This window comes from Giraffa tippelskirchi, chromosome 13, assembly GCF_054371585.1.
Source record: "Giraffa tippelskirchi isolate mGirTip1 chromosome 13, T2T-mGirTip1v1.2.pri, whole genome shotgun sequence".
NCBI classification, from domain to species: domain Eukaryota; kingdom Metazoa; phylum Chordata; class Mammalia; order Artiodactyla; family Giraffidae; genus Giraffa; species Giraffa tippelskirchi.
In genome coordinates, this window is record NC_137287.1 from 106,560,201 (window position 1) to 106,573,621 (window position 13,421).

General features: G+C 51.0%; 1 protein-coding gene across 6 annotated transcripts in view; it reads left to right on the forward strand.

Moving 5' to 3' along the window:
• The window catches only part of CEP250 (centrosomal protein 250), a 48,970-nt gene that overhangs the window by 23,379 nt on the left and 12,170 nt on the right, over positions 1-13,421 (forward strand). For all 6 annotated transcript variants that reach the window (XR_014073894.1, XM_081559935.1, XM_081559937.1 and 3 more), the window contains exons 16-27: positions 176-369; positions 591-718; positions 1,146-1,315; positions 3,659-3,826; positions 4,221-4,355; positions 6,131-6,274; positions 7,125-7,258; positions 8,384-8,522; positions 9,659-10,001; positions 10,617-10,738; positions 11,918-12,038; positions 13,235-13,356. Coding sequence is in view for 5 of the 6 variants with exons in the window: in XM_081559935.1 (XP_081416061.1) it covers positions 176-369; positions 591-718; positions 1,146-1,315; positions 3,659-3,826; positions 4,221-4,355; positions 6,131-6,274; positions 7,125-7,258; positions 8,384-8,522; positions 9,659-10,001; positions 10,617-10,738; positions 11,918-12,038; positions 13,235-13,356 (1,920 nt within the window). In the remaining variant the exon portion in view is untranslated. The remainder of the gene's footprint in view (positions 1-175; positions 370-590; positions 719-1,145; positions 1,316-3,658; positions 3,827-4,220; positions 4,356-6,130; positions 6,275-7,124; positions 7,259-8,383; positions 8,523-9,658; positions 10,002-10,616; positions 10,739-11,917; positions 12,039-13,234; positions 13,357-13,421) is intronic.

Consider the following 13,421-nt stretch of genomic DNA (forward strand, 5'->3'; position numbering starts at 1 on the left):
GAACATGTTCCCTGGGCTGGGCACTCTGGATAGATCAGGGAAATAGATATATGGCCCTTGGTGTGAGAGGGCACAGCTCACAGAGGTGGGTCCAGTGACCCTAATCTGGTGATAGCAGCCTGGGGGGGGGGGCGGTCCTGCCTCTGCGCCTGTCTCATCAGTTCTGTCCCCCCAGACATATCACCAGCAGGAGGCAGCCTCAGCTCAGATGGAACAGCTAAAGCAAGAGACAAAGCGCCAGGAAGAGATGCTTGCCCGAGAAGTCCAGGAGAAGGAGGCTTTGGCACGGGAGAAGGCGGCTCTCGAGGTGCGGCTGCAGGCTGTGGAGCGAGACCGGCAGGAGCTCTCAGAACAACTGCTAGGGCTCAGGTAGGGCCCACCCCCAGTTCTACCAGGGGCAGAGAGCTTTGCAAAGCAAGGCGTAGCCAAGCTGAGTTCCTTGCCCAAAGTGTATGGGAGTTTCAATGAATTATGAGTTTGTAATTGCCCCCCTAGCTTCTCTAGGTGGCCAGTAGTTAGAACCCGACTCTTCTTAAGGAAAGGTAAGGGGCTTAATGGGTAAGAACTCTCCTGATTCCTGAACCTGACAGCTCAGCCAAGGAGGTACTGGAGAGCAGTCTGTTTGAGGCCCAGCAACAAAATTCTCTGGTAGAGGTCACCAAAGGGCAGCTGGAGGTCCAGATTCAAACTATCACTCAAGCCAAGGAAGTAATCCAAGGTGAGAACCCAGCTGGGGTGGGCGCACTTCAGTCCACGGGGATGTTAAAAGCCAGAAAGACGGTGGGAAGCTATTAGAGCCAGACCCAGGGCCTCTGAGGGGGCTTCCCTGGTGGCTCAGATGGTAATGAATCTGCCTGCAATGCAGGAGACCAGGTTTGATCCCTGGGTTAGGCAGATCTCCTGGAGAAGGGAATGACCACCCACTCCAGTATTCTTGCCTGGAGAATCCCATGGACAGAGGAGTCTGGTGGCCCACCGTCCATGGAGTTGCAAAGAGTTGGACACAACTGAGTGACTAACACACACATACACACACACACACACAGCCTCTGAGATGGGAATTCCTCATGAGGCCTGGGGAGGAGGGTGAAAGATGGGAGGGCAGAGGCTCAGAGACCAGACAGATCCTATCCTTGGCATCCTAGGGGAAGTGAAGTGCCTGCAGCTGGAACTGGACACTGAACGGAGCCGGGCAGAGCAGGCACGGGATACAGCAGCCAGGCAGCTGGCCCAGGCTGAGCAAGAAGGGCAGGCTGCCCTGCAGCAGCTGAAGTCAGCCCATGAGGAGGAGGTGAATCGGCTCCAAGAGAAGTGGGTAGGTGGTGGATGTGGCCAGGGGATGGGAGAGACAGACCTGGCCTCCAGGGTGTAAAGGGAGCAGAGGAATACCTTGGATAATTCTCGCCCAACTCAGAACTGTGTTTCCTTTGCTTTTTAATTATATAACTTAGTCCATTTGCTTTTATTGTGATTATAGGTATGTTTGGATTTATTTCTGTCATCTTTGGCTATTCATCTTGTCTTTTTACCTTTTGGGACGGGGAGATCACTTTAACTTCTTTTAGAAGGTTGTATTGAATGATTAAGTTGTATTCTTTTCTTAACTTTTTTTTCTCTCTGCTACTTTGGATGATATGTACTGTGTTTTTTATTCTTTTAGTTGTTCTTTAATATTTTAAAATACATACTTAATAGAATCTCAAGTTAATTTGTATATTTACCCTTTTCCTGAATGACACAGGATCACAGAACATTTTACCTGCTTTCACTCCTCCTCACCTGTCAACTGTATTAGTCAGTGTGTTTAGTTATTACTAGTTTGTTAACACCATACATTATGCCTTTTGATTATTTTATACAGTCAATCACTGTTTAGATATCCTGAAAGTTTTACAAGGTTTGTTTTTGCTCACCATTCCTTCTTGCATGTCGGGTTTTCTATTTGGATTTATTTTCCTTCTTGAAGTAAGATAACCTTTGGTGAGCGTATGTTGGTATTTAATTGTCTGAAAATGTCTGTTTTACTTTTATTCTTTTTGTTGTTGTTTAGTCACTAAGTCATATCCAACTCTTTTGCGACCCCATGGACTGTAGCTCGCCAGGCTTCCCTGTCCATGGGATTTCCCAGGACAGAATACTGGAGTGGGTTGTCATCTCCTTCCCAGGAGATGTTCCCCACCGAGGGATCAAACCCAGCTCTCCTGCATTGCAGGCAGATTCTTTACCATCTGAGCCACCAGGGAAGTCCTTAGTTCTGGAAGATCCCCTGGAGGAGGAAATGGCAACCCACTCCAGTATTCTTGCCTGGGAAATCCCATGGATAGAGGAGCCTGGTAGACTACAGTCCGTGAGGTTGCAAACAGACACAACTGAGTGACTAGCACTTATTTTTTTACCCAGAATTTATTTATTTATATTTTGGCCATGCTGTGCAGCTTGCGAGATCTTAGTTCCCAGACTAAGGATTGCAGACCTGCGCCCTCAGTAGTGAAAACACAGTGTCCTAACCACTGGACTGCCAGGGAATTCCCTATCCTCATTTTTATAGATGAGGAAACGGAGGCACAGAGATGTGATAGAAATTAACTGAGGTCATACTAGTAGGGCTGGAGTAAAGACTGTAACCCAGGGCAGCCTGGCTCCAGAGCCCCTCACCACCATCCTGAGATCCTGACAGAGGGGCTGGATTCATCCAGGAAATCAGAGAAGTTGGTCACTGGTGGACTCTGGGAGGACCGGGATGCTCCATCCTGATGGTCTTGGATCCTGTAGAAGACATCATAGCTAGACATGGTCTGGCTTTTCAGAAGGCTGACCCTGCCACTCTGAGTAGGGGAGAGGGGCAGCAGAGAATGAGTCCACCACCTCAGTTTGCTATTATAACCACCAAGCATGATGTGGTTGCTTTAAAATAACAGATATTTGTAGCTTATGTGAGGGACATTTGTACTTTAGAAAACACTGTTACATGTATTATATCTTTTTTTTTTTTTTTTGGTGGTACAATATGGCATGCAGGATCTTAGTTCCCTGACTAAGGGTCAACCCCGTGCCCCCTGCATTGGGAACACAGAATCTTAACAACTGGACCACCAGGGATATCCCTGGGTTTTTTTATCTTAATTTATATATTTTATTTTTGGTTGTGTTGGGTCTTCATTGCTGCACACAGGCCTTCTCTAGTTGCGGCGAGCAGGGGCTGCTCTTCATTGCATTGCAGTGGCTTCTCTTGTTGCAGAGGACAGGCTCTAGGCGCACAGGCTTCAGTCATTGTAGCACGTGGGCTCCGAAGCTGTGGCTCAGAGGCTCAGTGGTTGTGGTGCATGGCCTTAGTTGCCCCACGGCATGTGGGATCTTCCCAGACCAGGGATTGAACCCATGCCCTCTGCAGTGGGAGCACAGAGTCTTAACCATTGAACCGCCAAGTTCACCCCTGATTTTTTTTTTTTAAATAAATCTCACTTGATTCTAATAAAACTTGGCGTGATAGGCAAGGCAGAATAACTAGCCTCACCTCACAGATGAGAAAACAGGCTTAGTGAGCAAGACACCGGGGTCACACAGCTGGTGAGCGGTAGACTTCTTACACTCATGCGGTGCTCCTCTGCCTCCGCACCTCACCCTCTCGGCTCGATCGATGTTTCCTTCGTACGACCAGGAAGAAGAGCGCTCCCAGCACCAACAGGAACTGGAGAAGGTTCTGGAGAGCCTGGAGAGGGAGAAGACGGAGCTGGAAACGAGGCTGAGGGAACAGCAGGCAGAAATGGAGGCTATGCAGGCGCAGAGGGAGGAAGAGCGGGCCGAGGCCGAGAGCGCCCTGTGCCAGGTGGGCAGCTGGGAGGTCTGTGTGCTCCCTGTGACCCCCTGCCTAGGACCACTTCATTCCAGCTCCCCGGGAGCGGGGCTACAGGGGCTTCCAGGCCTCCCACTCTGCCCCCGTGAGCAGGCGATCGGCACCGTTAGCTGCAGGGCTGGCCGTGTGTCCTACTTCCTGAGGGAGGGCTGCTGTTTACCACATCCTGTCAGCTTGCAAACCGGTGGCAATCTTCACACTTCCTGGTTCTCAGTCAGTGGTCCCAACCTTCCTCTGCCCTCAGCAGCTGCCGCCCCCCACCCCATTTGCCAGAAGAACCTAGAGCAGCTGGCGTGTGCTTGTGGCTTCGTGGGTGAGCATGGTGATCCCTGACCCAACAAGCCCCGGCCCTCCTGCCCCTTCACAGATGCAGCTCGAGACAGAGAAGGAGAGGGTGTCCCTCCTGGAGACACTGCTGCAGACCCAGAAGGAGCTGGCAGAGGCCAGCCAACAGCTGGAGCGGCTGAGGCAGGACATGAAGCTTCAGCAGTTAAAGGAGCAGGTATGGAGGGTGGTCCTGGGCGGGGAGAAAAGGGAGCAGTGATTCATTCCTTCACACTTTTGTTTTTCTTTTTAAAATATTTACTTATTGGGCTGTGTCAGGTCTTAGCTGTGGCACACGGGATCTTTCGTTGCAGTGTGCAGGCTTCTCTCTAGTTGTGGCGTGCAGCCTCCGTAGTTGCAGCAGGTGGGCTTAGCTGCTGTGTTATATGGGATCTTGGTTCCCCAACCAGGGATCAAACCCATGTCCCCCTACATAAGCAGGTGGATCCTTGTTTTTTTTTTTAATATTTATGTATTTATTTTTGTCTGCACTGGGTCTTGGTTTCTACGTGCAGGCTTTCTGTAGTTGTGGTGAGCGGGGGCTACTCTGCATTGCAGTGCTCGGGCTTCTCATCGGGGTGGCCTCTAGTGCCCAGGCTCTAGAGCACGGGCTCAGTAGTTGTGACCCACGGGGTTAGTTGCCCTGCAGCATGTCCAGCAGTCTTCCTGGACCAGGGATCGAACCCATGTCCCCTGCATTAGCAGACGGATTCCTAACCACTGGACCACCAGGGAAGTCCCCACTCATTCACATTGACCTGCTCTTTGGTACTTCTTTGCACCGGGCCCTGGGCTAGCTGCTGACACTTGACCAACAGAAACGTGTGGCACAATGGTGAACGTGACAGTCATGGTGTTTTATAAAGTGGCAGAGAGGACACAGAATAAGTGAGATAATTGCAGATCGCGATAAGGGCTGTAAAGGAAATTAATAGGACGAGGTAACTGAGAGTGATTTGGAGGAGGCCTCTTTGGACAAAGGTGGTCAGCGGGGCCCTCACTGAGAAAGTGACATTTGAGCTGAGCCATGAAGGTTGAAAGGAGTCAGGTCCTTAGAACAATAAGGGTAAACCTTGAAAGCATTTTGCTAAGTGAAATAAGCCACTTACAAGAGGCCATGGTATATTATTCCACTTGTAGGCAGTAGCCCAAACAGGCAAATCTATAAAGACAGAGAGTAGATGAGTGATTGGAAGTGAGGAAGGGGGATGGGGAGGGTATGTAGTTTGTTTCTGGAGGTGATAAAAATGGTAAAAAATGATCATAGTAACCATGGCACAACCCTGTGAATGTGCTAAATACCATTGAATTGTCTGCTTTAAATGAGTCAGTTGCAAGATATTGTGAACTCAGTCTCAATAAAACCATTAAAAAGAAAAGAAGCCAGACATTTGAAGAACAGTTCAGGCGGTAGAAATAGCTGTCGTAAGGACCTGGGACAGGCAGAAAGGACCTGGGACAAGTCCCTTGATAAGCTTGGGGGCAGGAGCCCTTTGTCAGCCATGGAAGGAGGTTGGATTTTGTTCTAAGGTCAGCGGGAACGTGCTGGGTGGTATCTAAAAAGCAGAGTGGGACATGATTTACTATATGTATTTTTAAAATACTTTGGCCGCTGAGGGGAGAATTGTATGTGTGTGTACACGTGTGCATGTGGGCGTGGCAGCATGAAGTGGAAGTCGGGACACCCGACAGGAGCTACTGCAGTGGTCTGAGTAAGGCACCCTGGCTGAGAAGGCCTGGGTGAGCAGTGTACTTGGTGAGGGAGGAGCAGGAGAAGGAGGTGAGGACTTGAGGTGACAAGGTATCATGGAAACAACACGGCTTAGCTGGGCCCCGCCTCGGCTTTTGCCAACCCAACCTAAAAACCAGTATTTATATGACACAATCTCTGCAACACAGATTTCGTGACCAAGGAAGCTTTCTTCCCCTCCCTGCTGTCTTCTCCCCTTGCAGGAGACCACCGGGATGCTGCAGACCCAGCTCCAGGAGGCTCAGCAGGCACTGGAACAGGCAGCCCAGCAGCATAGAGACAGCCTGGCGGCCCTCCAGGAGGAGGGCCACGTCCTGCTGCAGGATAAGACAGACCTGCAGAAGCAGGTACCAGCTCCTCTCTCCCAGCTCTGCAACCCTTCCCCAGCACAGCCAGGCCCTCCCACTCCCCCTGGCAGGACAGGGAAACCTTTTCCCTGCTGCCTGAGCTTGGGATGGGGAGGGGAGGCCCCAGTATTAAGTGAGAAGTGAAGGGTGCTCAGAGCTGAGCACGTGCCTCCCATGCCCCTGGGATAGTTAGTAACCTCTGTCAGTGGGGACCATGGTCGTTATTGTTTAGTCACTAGGTCGTGTCCAATCCTTTGTGATCCCATGAACTTTAGCCCCCCAGGCTCCTCTGTCCTTGAGATTTCCCAGACAAGAATACTGGAGTGGGTTGCCATTTCCTTCTCCAGGGGATCTTCCCAACCTGGGGATCAAACCCACATCTCCTGCATTGGCAGGCGGATACTTGACCGTCTCAGCCACCAGGGAAGCCCAAACCTCACATTATTTTGGCAGCCCTCTTGATCCAGCCTCCCCCACAGAGCCAGTGTTTTTATACCAGGTTGCTTTTCCTTCTTAGAATCCTGTATCAGATGGTATTTGGATTGTTTATTTAAAAAAATATATAATCACTTGGCCTTTGGACAGATTTACATTCACGCAAAGTTTTTCTTTGTGCCTCCTTTAAACACCATACGTGAGGCTGGGGAGACAGGTGATGAGACTGAACAGTAGTGAGGGGCTTATGAATGGTTGGCAGAGGGAGGTAGTTAAGAACAGCAGGTAAGGGTTGACAGACCCTCCAGAGCGTTGGAAATGGGCTATGGTAAACCTTGAAGGACCTAAAGCCCTAGATGAGAAGCATCCTTCCACTGACCTCCTATCCCCAGTCCTCATGCTCCTGACTTTCCAGGTGGAGGACTTGAAGTCTCAGCTGCTTTCCAAAGAAGCCTCCCAGAAGTTCATGGACCAGGAGGTTCAGGAAAAGCTGAGAGAGGCCCAGGAGTGTAGCCGAATTCAGAAGGAGCTGGAGAGAGAGAAAGCCAGGTAGGGTAGACAGGCCATGGAGTTGGCTTTGGCCTGTCTGGATCCAGGGGTCACAGTGAGGTTGACAGTTCTTTGCTCAGGTCCCCTAACCACTCATGTCTCCAGCTCTGGGCTCTACAGGTAACTGTGTAAAGAGGGCATGGTCCCTGTCTCCGAAGCTCGCACTTCATTCATTTAGTGGAGAACACGCCTCTTGCACCAGACACTATACCAGAGATTGGGGATATAGTTTAAATAAGACAATATGGTCTCTGCCTCAATAGAATTGAAGGTTTTGTGGAGAAGACCTTAATCAAATTATCTCCAAGGGAAGGTATTGGCAGATTATGTTACCTGGAGTCTGATGGGGGAGAAACCCTTTTGTTGATGAAACTAGAGGTAGGAGGCTGTATAGATGTCCAGATAAGACATACCAAAGCTGGAACCCTGGCAAGGTGGTAAGGAAGAGGAGGAAGAAAGGAGTTTAAGGGACGTTAAGGCAGTTAGGATCGGTTTATATGTAGTCTTGGAATGGACACAGGCGGGGTGAGGGAAGAATGCTGTGATGTGGTCAGGACTTCTAAGGGTGGATGGAGATGCCATTCACTGAGCTGGGGAATATAGCAAGGGTGACCGGAAGGAGGGGAGGTGCAGAGGAGATGGGAAGAATTAGACGTGTTGAATTTGAAGTACTGTGTAGGTATTTCTGGAATTTGCCAAAGAAGAGTAAATTGTGAAGTTGAAGAACCTAGGAGCAGTCAGTAGGTGCTCAATAAACTCAGACTTTTATTCTTAGCCTGTAATCATGATCATTACTGTTTCTATGCTAATTATCCATGCTATGTTAGAGCAGTCAGATGAGAAGGTAGTTCTTCATCGCCTGAGAGAATGGCCTGGCCCTCTGACCCCTCTCTCTTTTTTAAAAAATTAATTTATTTATTTTAATTGGAGGATAATTACTTTACAGGATTGTGGTGGTTTTTGCCATACATCCGCATGAATCAGTCACGGGTGCACATGTGTCCCCCCATTCTGAAACCCCCTCCCACCTCCCTCCCCACCCCATTCCTCTGGGTTGTCCTGGAGTACCGGCTTTGAGTGCCCTACTTCATGCATTGAACTTGCGCCTGACCCCTGTCTTCTTAGCCTGACTCTGTCGCTGGTGGAAAAGGAACAGAGACTCCTTGTTCTGCAAGAGGCTGATTCTGTTCAGCAGCAAGAGCTGAGCTCCCTGCGCCAGGACATGCAGGAGGCCCAGGCTGGGCAGAAAGAGCTCAGCGCCCAGGTATCTCCCACCCCAGCAGGAAATCTCTTCCCTGGTGGAAGCCAGCCTCTGGAGTCGGCGGGTGCTTGCTCGGTCACACTGGGGCCTCAGCAGACTCAGCGGGAGAGGGAAGCCAGGACTGGGTGGGGTGGAGCATGGGAACCTGACTCAGAGTCAAGAACAGACCGCTGATGACCAGAACATGGTGCCCAACGGTGAGGGCTCACGCAGGCCTGTTCAAGCCTGGCCACCGCCAAGTGCGCCTGGTCTGCCCGGCAAGACACAGCAAGGGGAATAAATATTACTCCCCTCGGGTCCGTGGCAGCAAGAGGCCTTCCAGGACTTGGTCTGTTCACAGCGGTACCCCAGACCTGTGCATGGAGGGAAGATGGAACTGGGAGGAAAAGCATGAATGGACTAAGAGCTAGACATAGACTGTGGTAGAGCAGGACCCAGGTCTGCTTGTTAGACAGTCCTGGGTGTGACCAGTTATTCTTGGTTTTGCGAATATCACTTTATTCATCCATAAAACAAAGGTGATAATTCTTAATCATTATAGGAATATAGAAAGTGTCAGGAGCACAGTAAGCATTCAGTAAATGGTAGACATTATCATTGTGACTGGTCTTCTTTTGGCTCAGTATCAGGGTTTCAAGCAGAATTCTTTTTGTTTTTTTTGGCTGCCCCAGATCTTAGTTGGCACCTTCGTTGTGACACACAAAATATTTTTAGTTGCAGCATGTGGGATCTAGTTCCCTGACCAGGGATTGAACCCAGGCCCCCTGCATTGGAAGCACAGAGTCTTAGACCCTGAACTACCACCAGGGAGTGGTCTCTCAGGCAGACCTGAGGGAGGTCTCAGGCAGATTTCTAATCATAGCAGGAAGCTGGCATAGTTGCCAAGGGGACCAGGGCCAGAGCTCATGAGCATATAGCCCAGGCCCACGTGTCAGGAGTCCTTAGGTAGGTGTGTAGGTCAGATCTGGGGTGACACTCATTCCAGACCCTCCCTACCTGCTGGAGAGCCGAGCCTCCTGAAATCCTCCCAGCCCCAGACAACCCCACCACCCTGGGGATCGAGTGGGATCGGGACTGGGAGGGTCCAGGGAGAGGGTGTCCACTCCCTGCTCGGAGTGACCATACTTCCTCTCTGGCAGGTGGAATTACTGAAGCAGGAGGTGAAGGAAAAAGAGGCTGACTTCCTGGCCCAGGAGACTCAGCTACTGGAGGAGCTCGAGGCATCTCGAGTCACTGAACAGCAACTCCGAGCTTCCTTGTGGGCCCAGGAGACCAAGGCAGCCCAACTACAGCTGCGCCTGCGCAGCACAGAGAGCCGGCTGGAGGCGCTGGCGGCGGAGCAGCAGCCTGGGCACCGGGCCCAGGTCCAGCTGGCCAGCCTCTGTTCTGTCCTACAGCAGGCCCTGGGGTCTGCCTGCGAGGGCAGGCTGGAGCTGAGCGGCGGGGGAGACTCAGCCCCCTCCCTCTGGGGCCCGGAGCCGGGTGAGGCAGCCACCCAGGAGCTCAGGCCTTTGGGCAAAGTCAGGCCTAGCTCCCGGGGTGGAGGAGAGGGGTGCAGTTCTCCAGGCAGTACTGCATCAAGGCCAAGGCCACAGCCTCTGGGATGGGTTCAGTCAGAGTGTGAACCCCAGCTCTGCCATTTGCTAGACATGTGTCCTTGGGCAAGCGACCTCTCCTCTCTGAGCTTGATTTTCTCACCTATAAAATGGGGATATTATAAGTACCCCTCTCTCGGGATTTTTCTGAGGAGTTAATGAGATGACAGAAATAAAATCGCCTGCACAGTCCCTGACACTTTTTATTGTTGTTCACCCGCTCAGTCGTGTCCGACTCTTTGTGACCCCACGGACTGCAGCACGCCAGGCTTCCCTGTCCTGGCACTTATTAAATGCCTAACAAATGATAGCTGGCATTTTCTAGTGCCCATCAAAGCGCCTGGCACATAGGTATGCAGACCAGGGCACGATGAACAAACTGCTGAGGGGGATTCTCTGAGGAGAGGAGGGGTGGATAGGAAGGCCAGAGCCATGTCTGTGTGCTGTGGTGTGGCTATTTCATAGTGCAGCCAGGTCAGGAGGTGTTTCCTCATTTTTTCAGACCAGAATGGCGCTAGGATCCTCTTTAAGAGAGGGCCCCTCCTGACGGCTCTCTCAGTTGAGGCAGTGGCGGCCGCCCTCCACAAGCTTCACCAAGACCTGTGGAAGACGCAGCAGGCCCGGGTATGTGTCTCTGTCCTCCTTCCTCAAGCTCTTCACCTCCCCTGAAAAAGGCTCATGATATAGTTTGACCTGTGTTACTTCTTCTTTAAAAAAAAAAATTATTTATTTGATTGTGCTGGGTCTTAGTAGTTGTGGCATATAGGATCTAGTTCCCTGACCAGGTAGTGAACCCAGGCATCTTGCCTTGGGAACGTGGAGACTTAGCCACCCTAACCCCCTGGTAGTTCCTTGGACCACCAGGGAAGTCCCTGACCTGTTTTATTTCTGACATCAAGTTGGAATGAGTTCTACCTCTATTGCTTACTACCTGGCAGCCGTGAATAAAGCATTTGGCTTCCTGGACCTTGTTTTCTTTAGTAAATTAGGGCACACTGTGCCCACTTCACCGGGCTTTGAGGATTAAATGAGTGAGGGACTCGAGTGAGCCCTGTAAACCGTGATACTCTGTGTAGATCTGGGATATCGTTTTACATCATTTTCCTCTCAGCTATGAATTGTTCCTGGTGCCAAGACCTCCAAGAAGAAACCAACAAATGGGGATCACTGAGATTTGAGGTTGCCATTTATAGGAACATTCTAGGCCCAAGACAATATGAAATATCCTCCAAATCCCACCTTATGGTGAACCTATCGGTCAGTGAAAATTGAGTGTCAATACGCCAGCCACTCTGAGCTAGGGATACAGAAAGGAGAAACACCTGCTCTCTGCCCTCAGGAAGGCTCATGACAGGGCTGAGCAACCCAGCTTCGTCCTGAGATAAGCTGAGCTTCTAGAATTAACTAGATCAGTAACAGGTGCACATTCTGATAATAGGAGGCAGGGACAGTGCAGTCTGACTTGAGAGGGTCAGAAGAAAGGAAGCAGTGACCTTTGAGCTAAAATGTGAAGTGGTTCAGGGAGAGGAGAGGTGATCCTGGACTAAGACTTCAGCAGGAGTTCTGTTTCAAAGACGGACGGGTCAGAAGGGGAAGCCAGGCTCTAGCCAGTTGGGGCAGAGCCTGTCATCACTTCTGGGAGCCAGATGCACGTGAGTTCAGAGGTAAATAACACAGCAATCTGAGAGTAGGTCCTCAGTGGCAAACTCTGACAGAAGCTGAGGGACTGGAGGGCTCGGGCCCTGGACTGGGGCGATGTCGTGGAAGACGCAGAGCTTGAGTTCCACGTACTTCCTTTCCCAGGATGATCTGCGGGATCAAGCCCAGAAGCTGGAACAGCGTCTCAGTGATATGGAAGCCGAGAAGAGCCAGGTCCACGCAGAGTTGCAGGCTCTGCAGAGACAGCTCTCCCAGAACGAGGAAGGTGAGAAGCTCAAGGCAGGAGGGGTTTGAGGGGAAGAGAGGAATGGCAGACTTCCCAGGAGGCGCTAGTGGTAAAGAATCCACCTACAATGCAGGAGATGTGGGTTTGATCCCTGGGTTGGGAAGATCCCCTGGAGGAGGAAAGGGCAACCCACTCCAGTATTCTTGTCTGGTGGATCCCATGGACAGAGGAGCCTGGCAGGCTATGGTCCATAGGGTTGCAAAGAGTCAGACACGACTAAAATGTGAGGAAAGGCCGAGAGCCCAGAGGGGTGGGGTCCGGCCTGGGAACCACTCTTTATTACTTGCCCGCAACTGCAAGAAGATACCCAGAGGCACCTCCAAAGGGGTGGTGAACCCCGTGAACTACTTTTCATGCTTTGCTTGGCCTTTGAGGGCCATCCTGGCAGAAGGGATTAGGAGGAACAGATTTGGTGAACTGAGGGAAGTTGCTGGCTAGGCTTCCATTTTTTCTGTCTGCAGGTTTAAAAACTGGCTACCTAAGGCCTAGTCTCGAAGAACACCATAAAATTCTGTCATTAATCATCTATCAGTGTTACTTATTTTGTCATCTCCAACTGTGTTCTCACTGAGCTTGTTTGGGAGATAGAAAAGGGGAGAATGTGTCTGTGCTACAGCCAAGGCTGGGAAGGGTGTTGACCACCAGGAAAAGAAAGAGGAGGGTCTTAAGGCTCAAGGCTCAACTACAGAAGAGAAGAAGACAACGTGGGGAGTCGATCTGGGTCTTAAAATGTCCCACAGGGCTCCCTGAGAACCATACACAGAGCTGGGTTCTGGTACCTTTTGCAGAAATGGAGGGCCCCCAGCAGAGCTGCCCTGGTCTCTAGGAACCTCTGCAAAATCCTAGAATTACTGGCTGAAAAGGACATCCCATGTCATGAAGCTCAACCCTGTCTGGAATCCAGGGTTGAGAAGCTGTGGGACCGGGATGAGAAGTGTTGGCACAATTGTCAGGCAGCGCAGGACATGGGCAGCAGATGCAGACAGGGGTCTGGAAGCAGCAGGGAGCCTAGACAAACAGCAGTGGGCAGAAGGGTCATGTCTCTACGAAACTGGATGTAATTCTCTCCTTCTTGGCCTTTTCTTCCTTTGTTTCTGTTCCCCTTCTGCCATCCACCCCTACATCCCTCTTTTCCTCCACCCTAATCATGGGCCTTCTTCCATCTCTCCCCAAAGAGAAATCCAAGTGGGAAGGCAAACAGAACTCCCTAGAATCTGAGCTGATGGAACTGCGTGAAACTGTGGCATCCTTCCAGAGTCGCCTCCAGCAAGCAGAGCTGCAAGGAGTGGAAGCCCAGGTAAGGTGGTACTGAATTGGGGAGGGGCCAAGGCTTGGGCTCCCATCCTAGCCCCTGGTCAAACC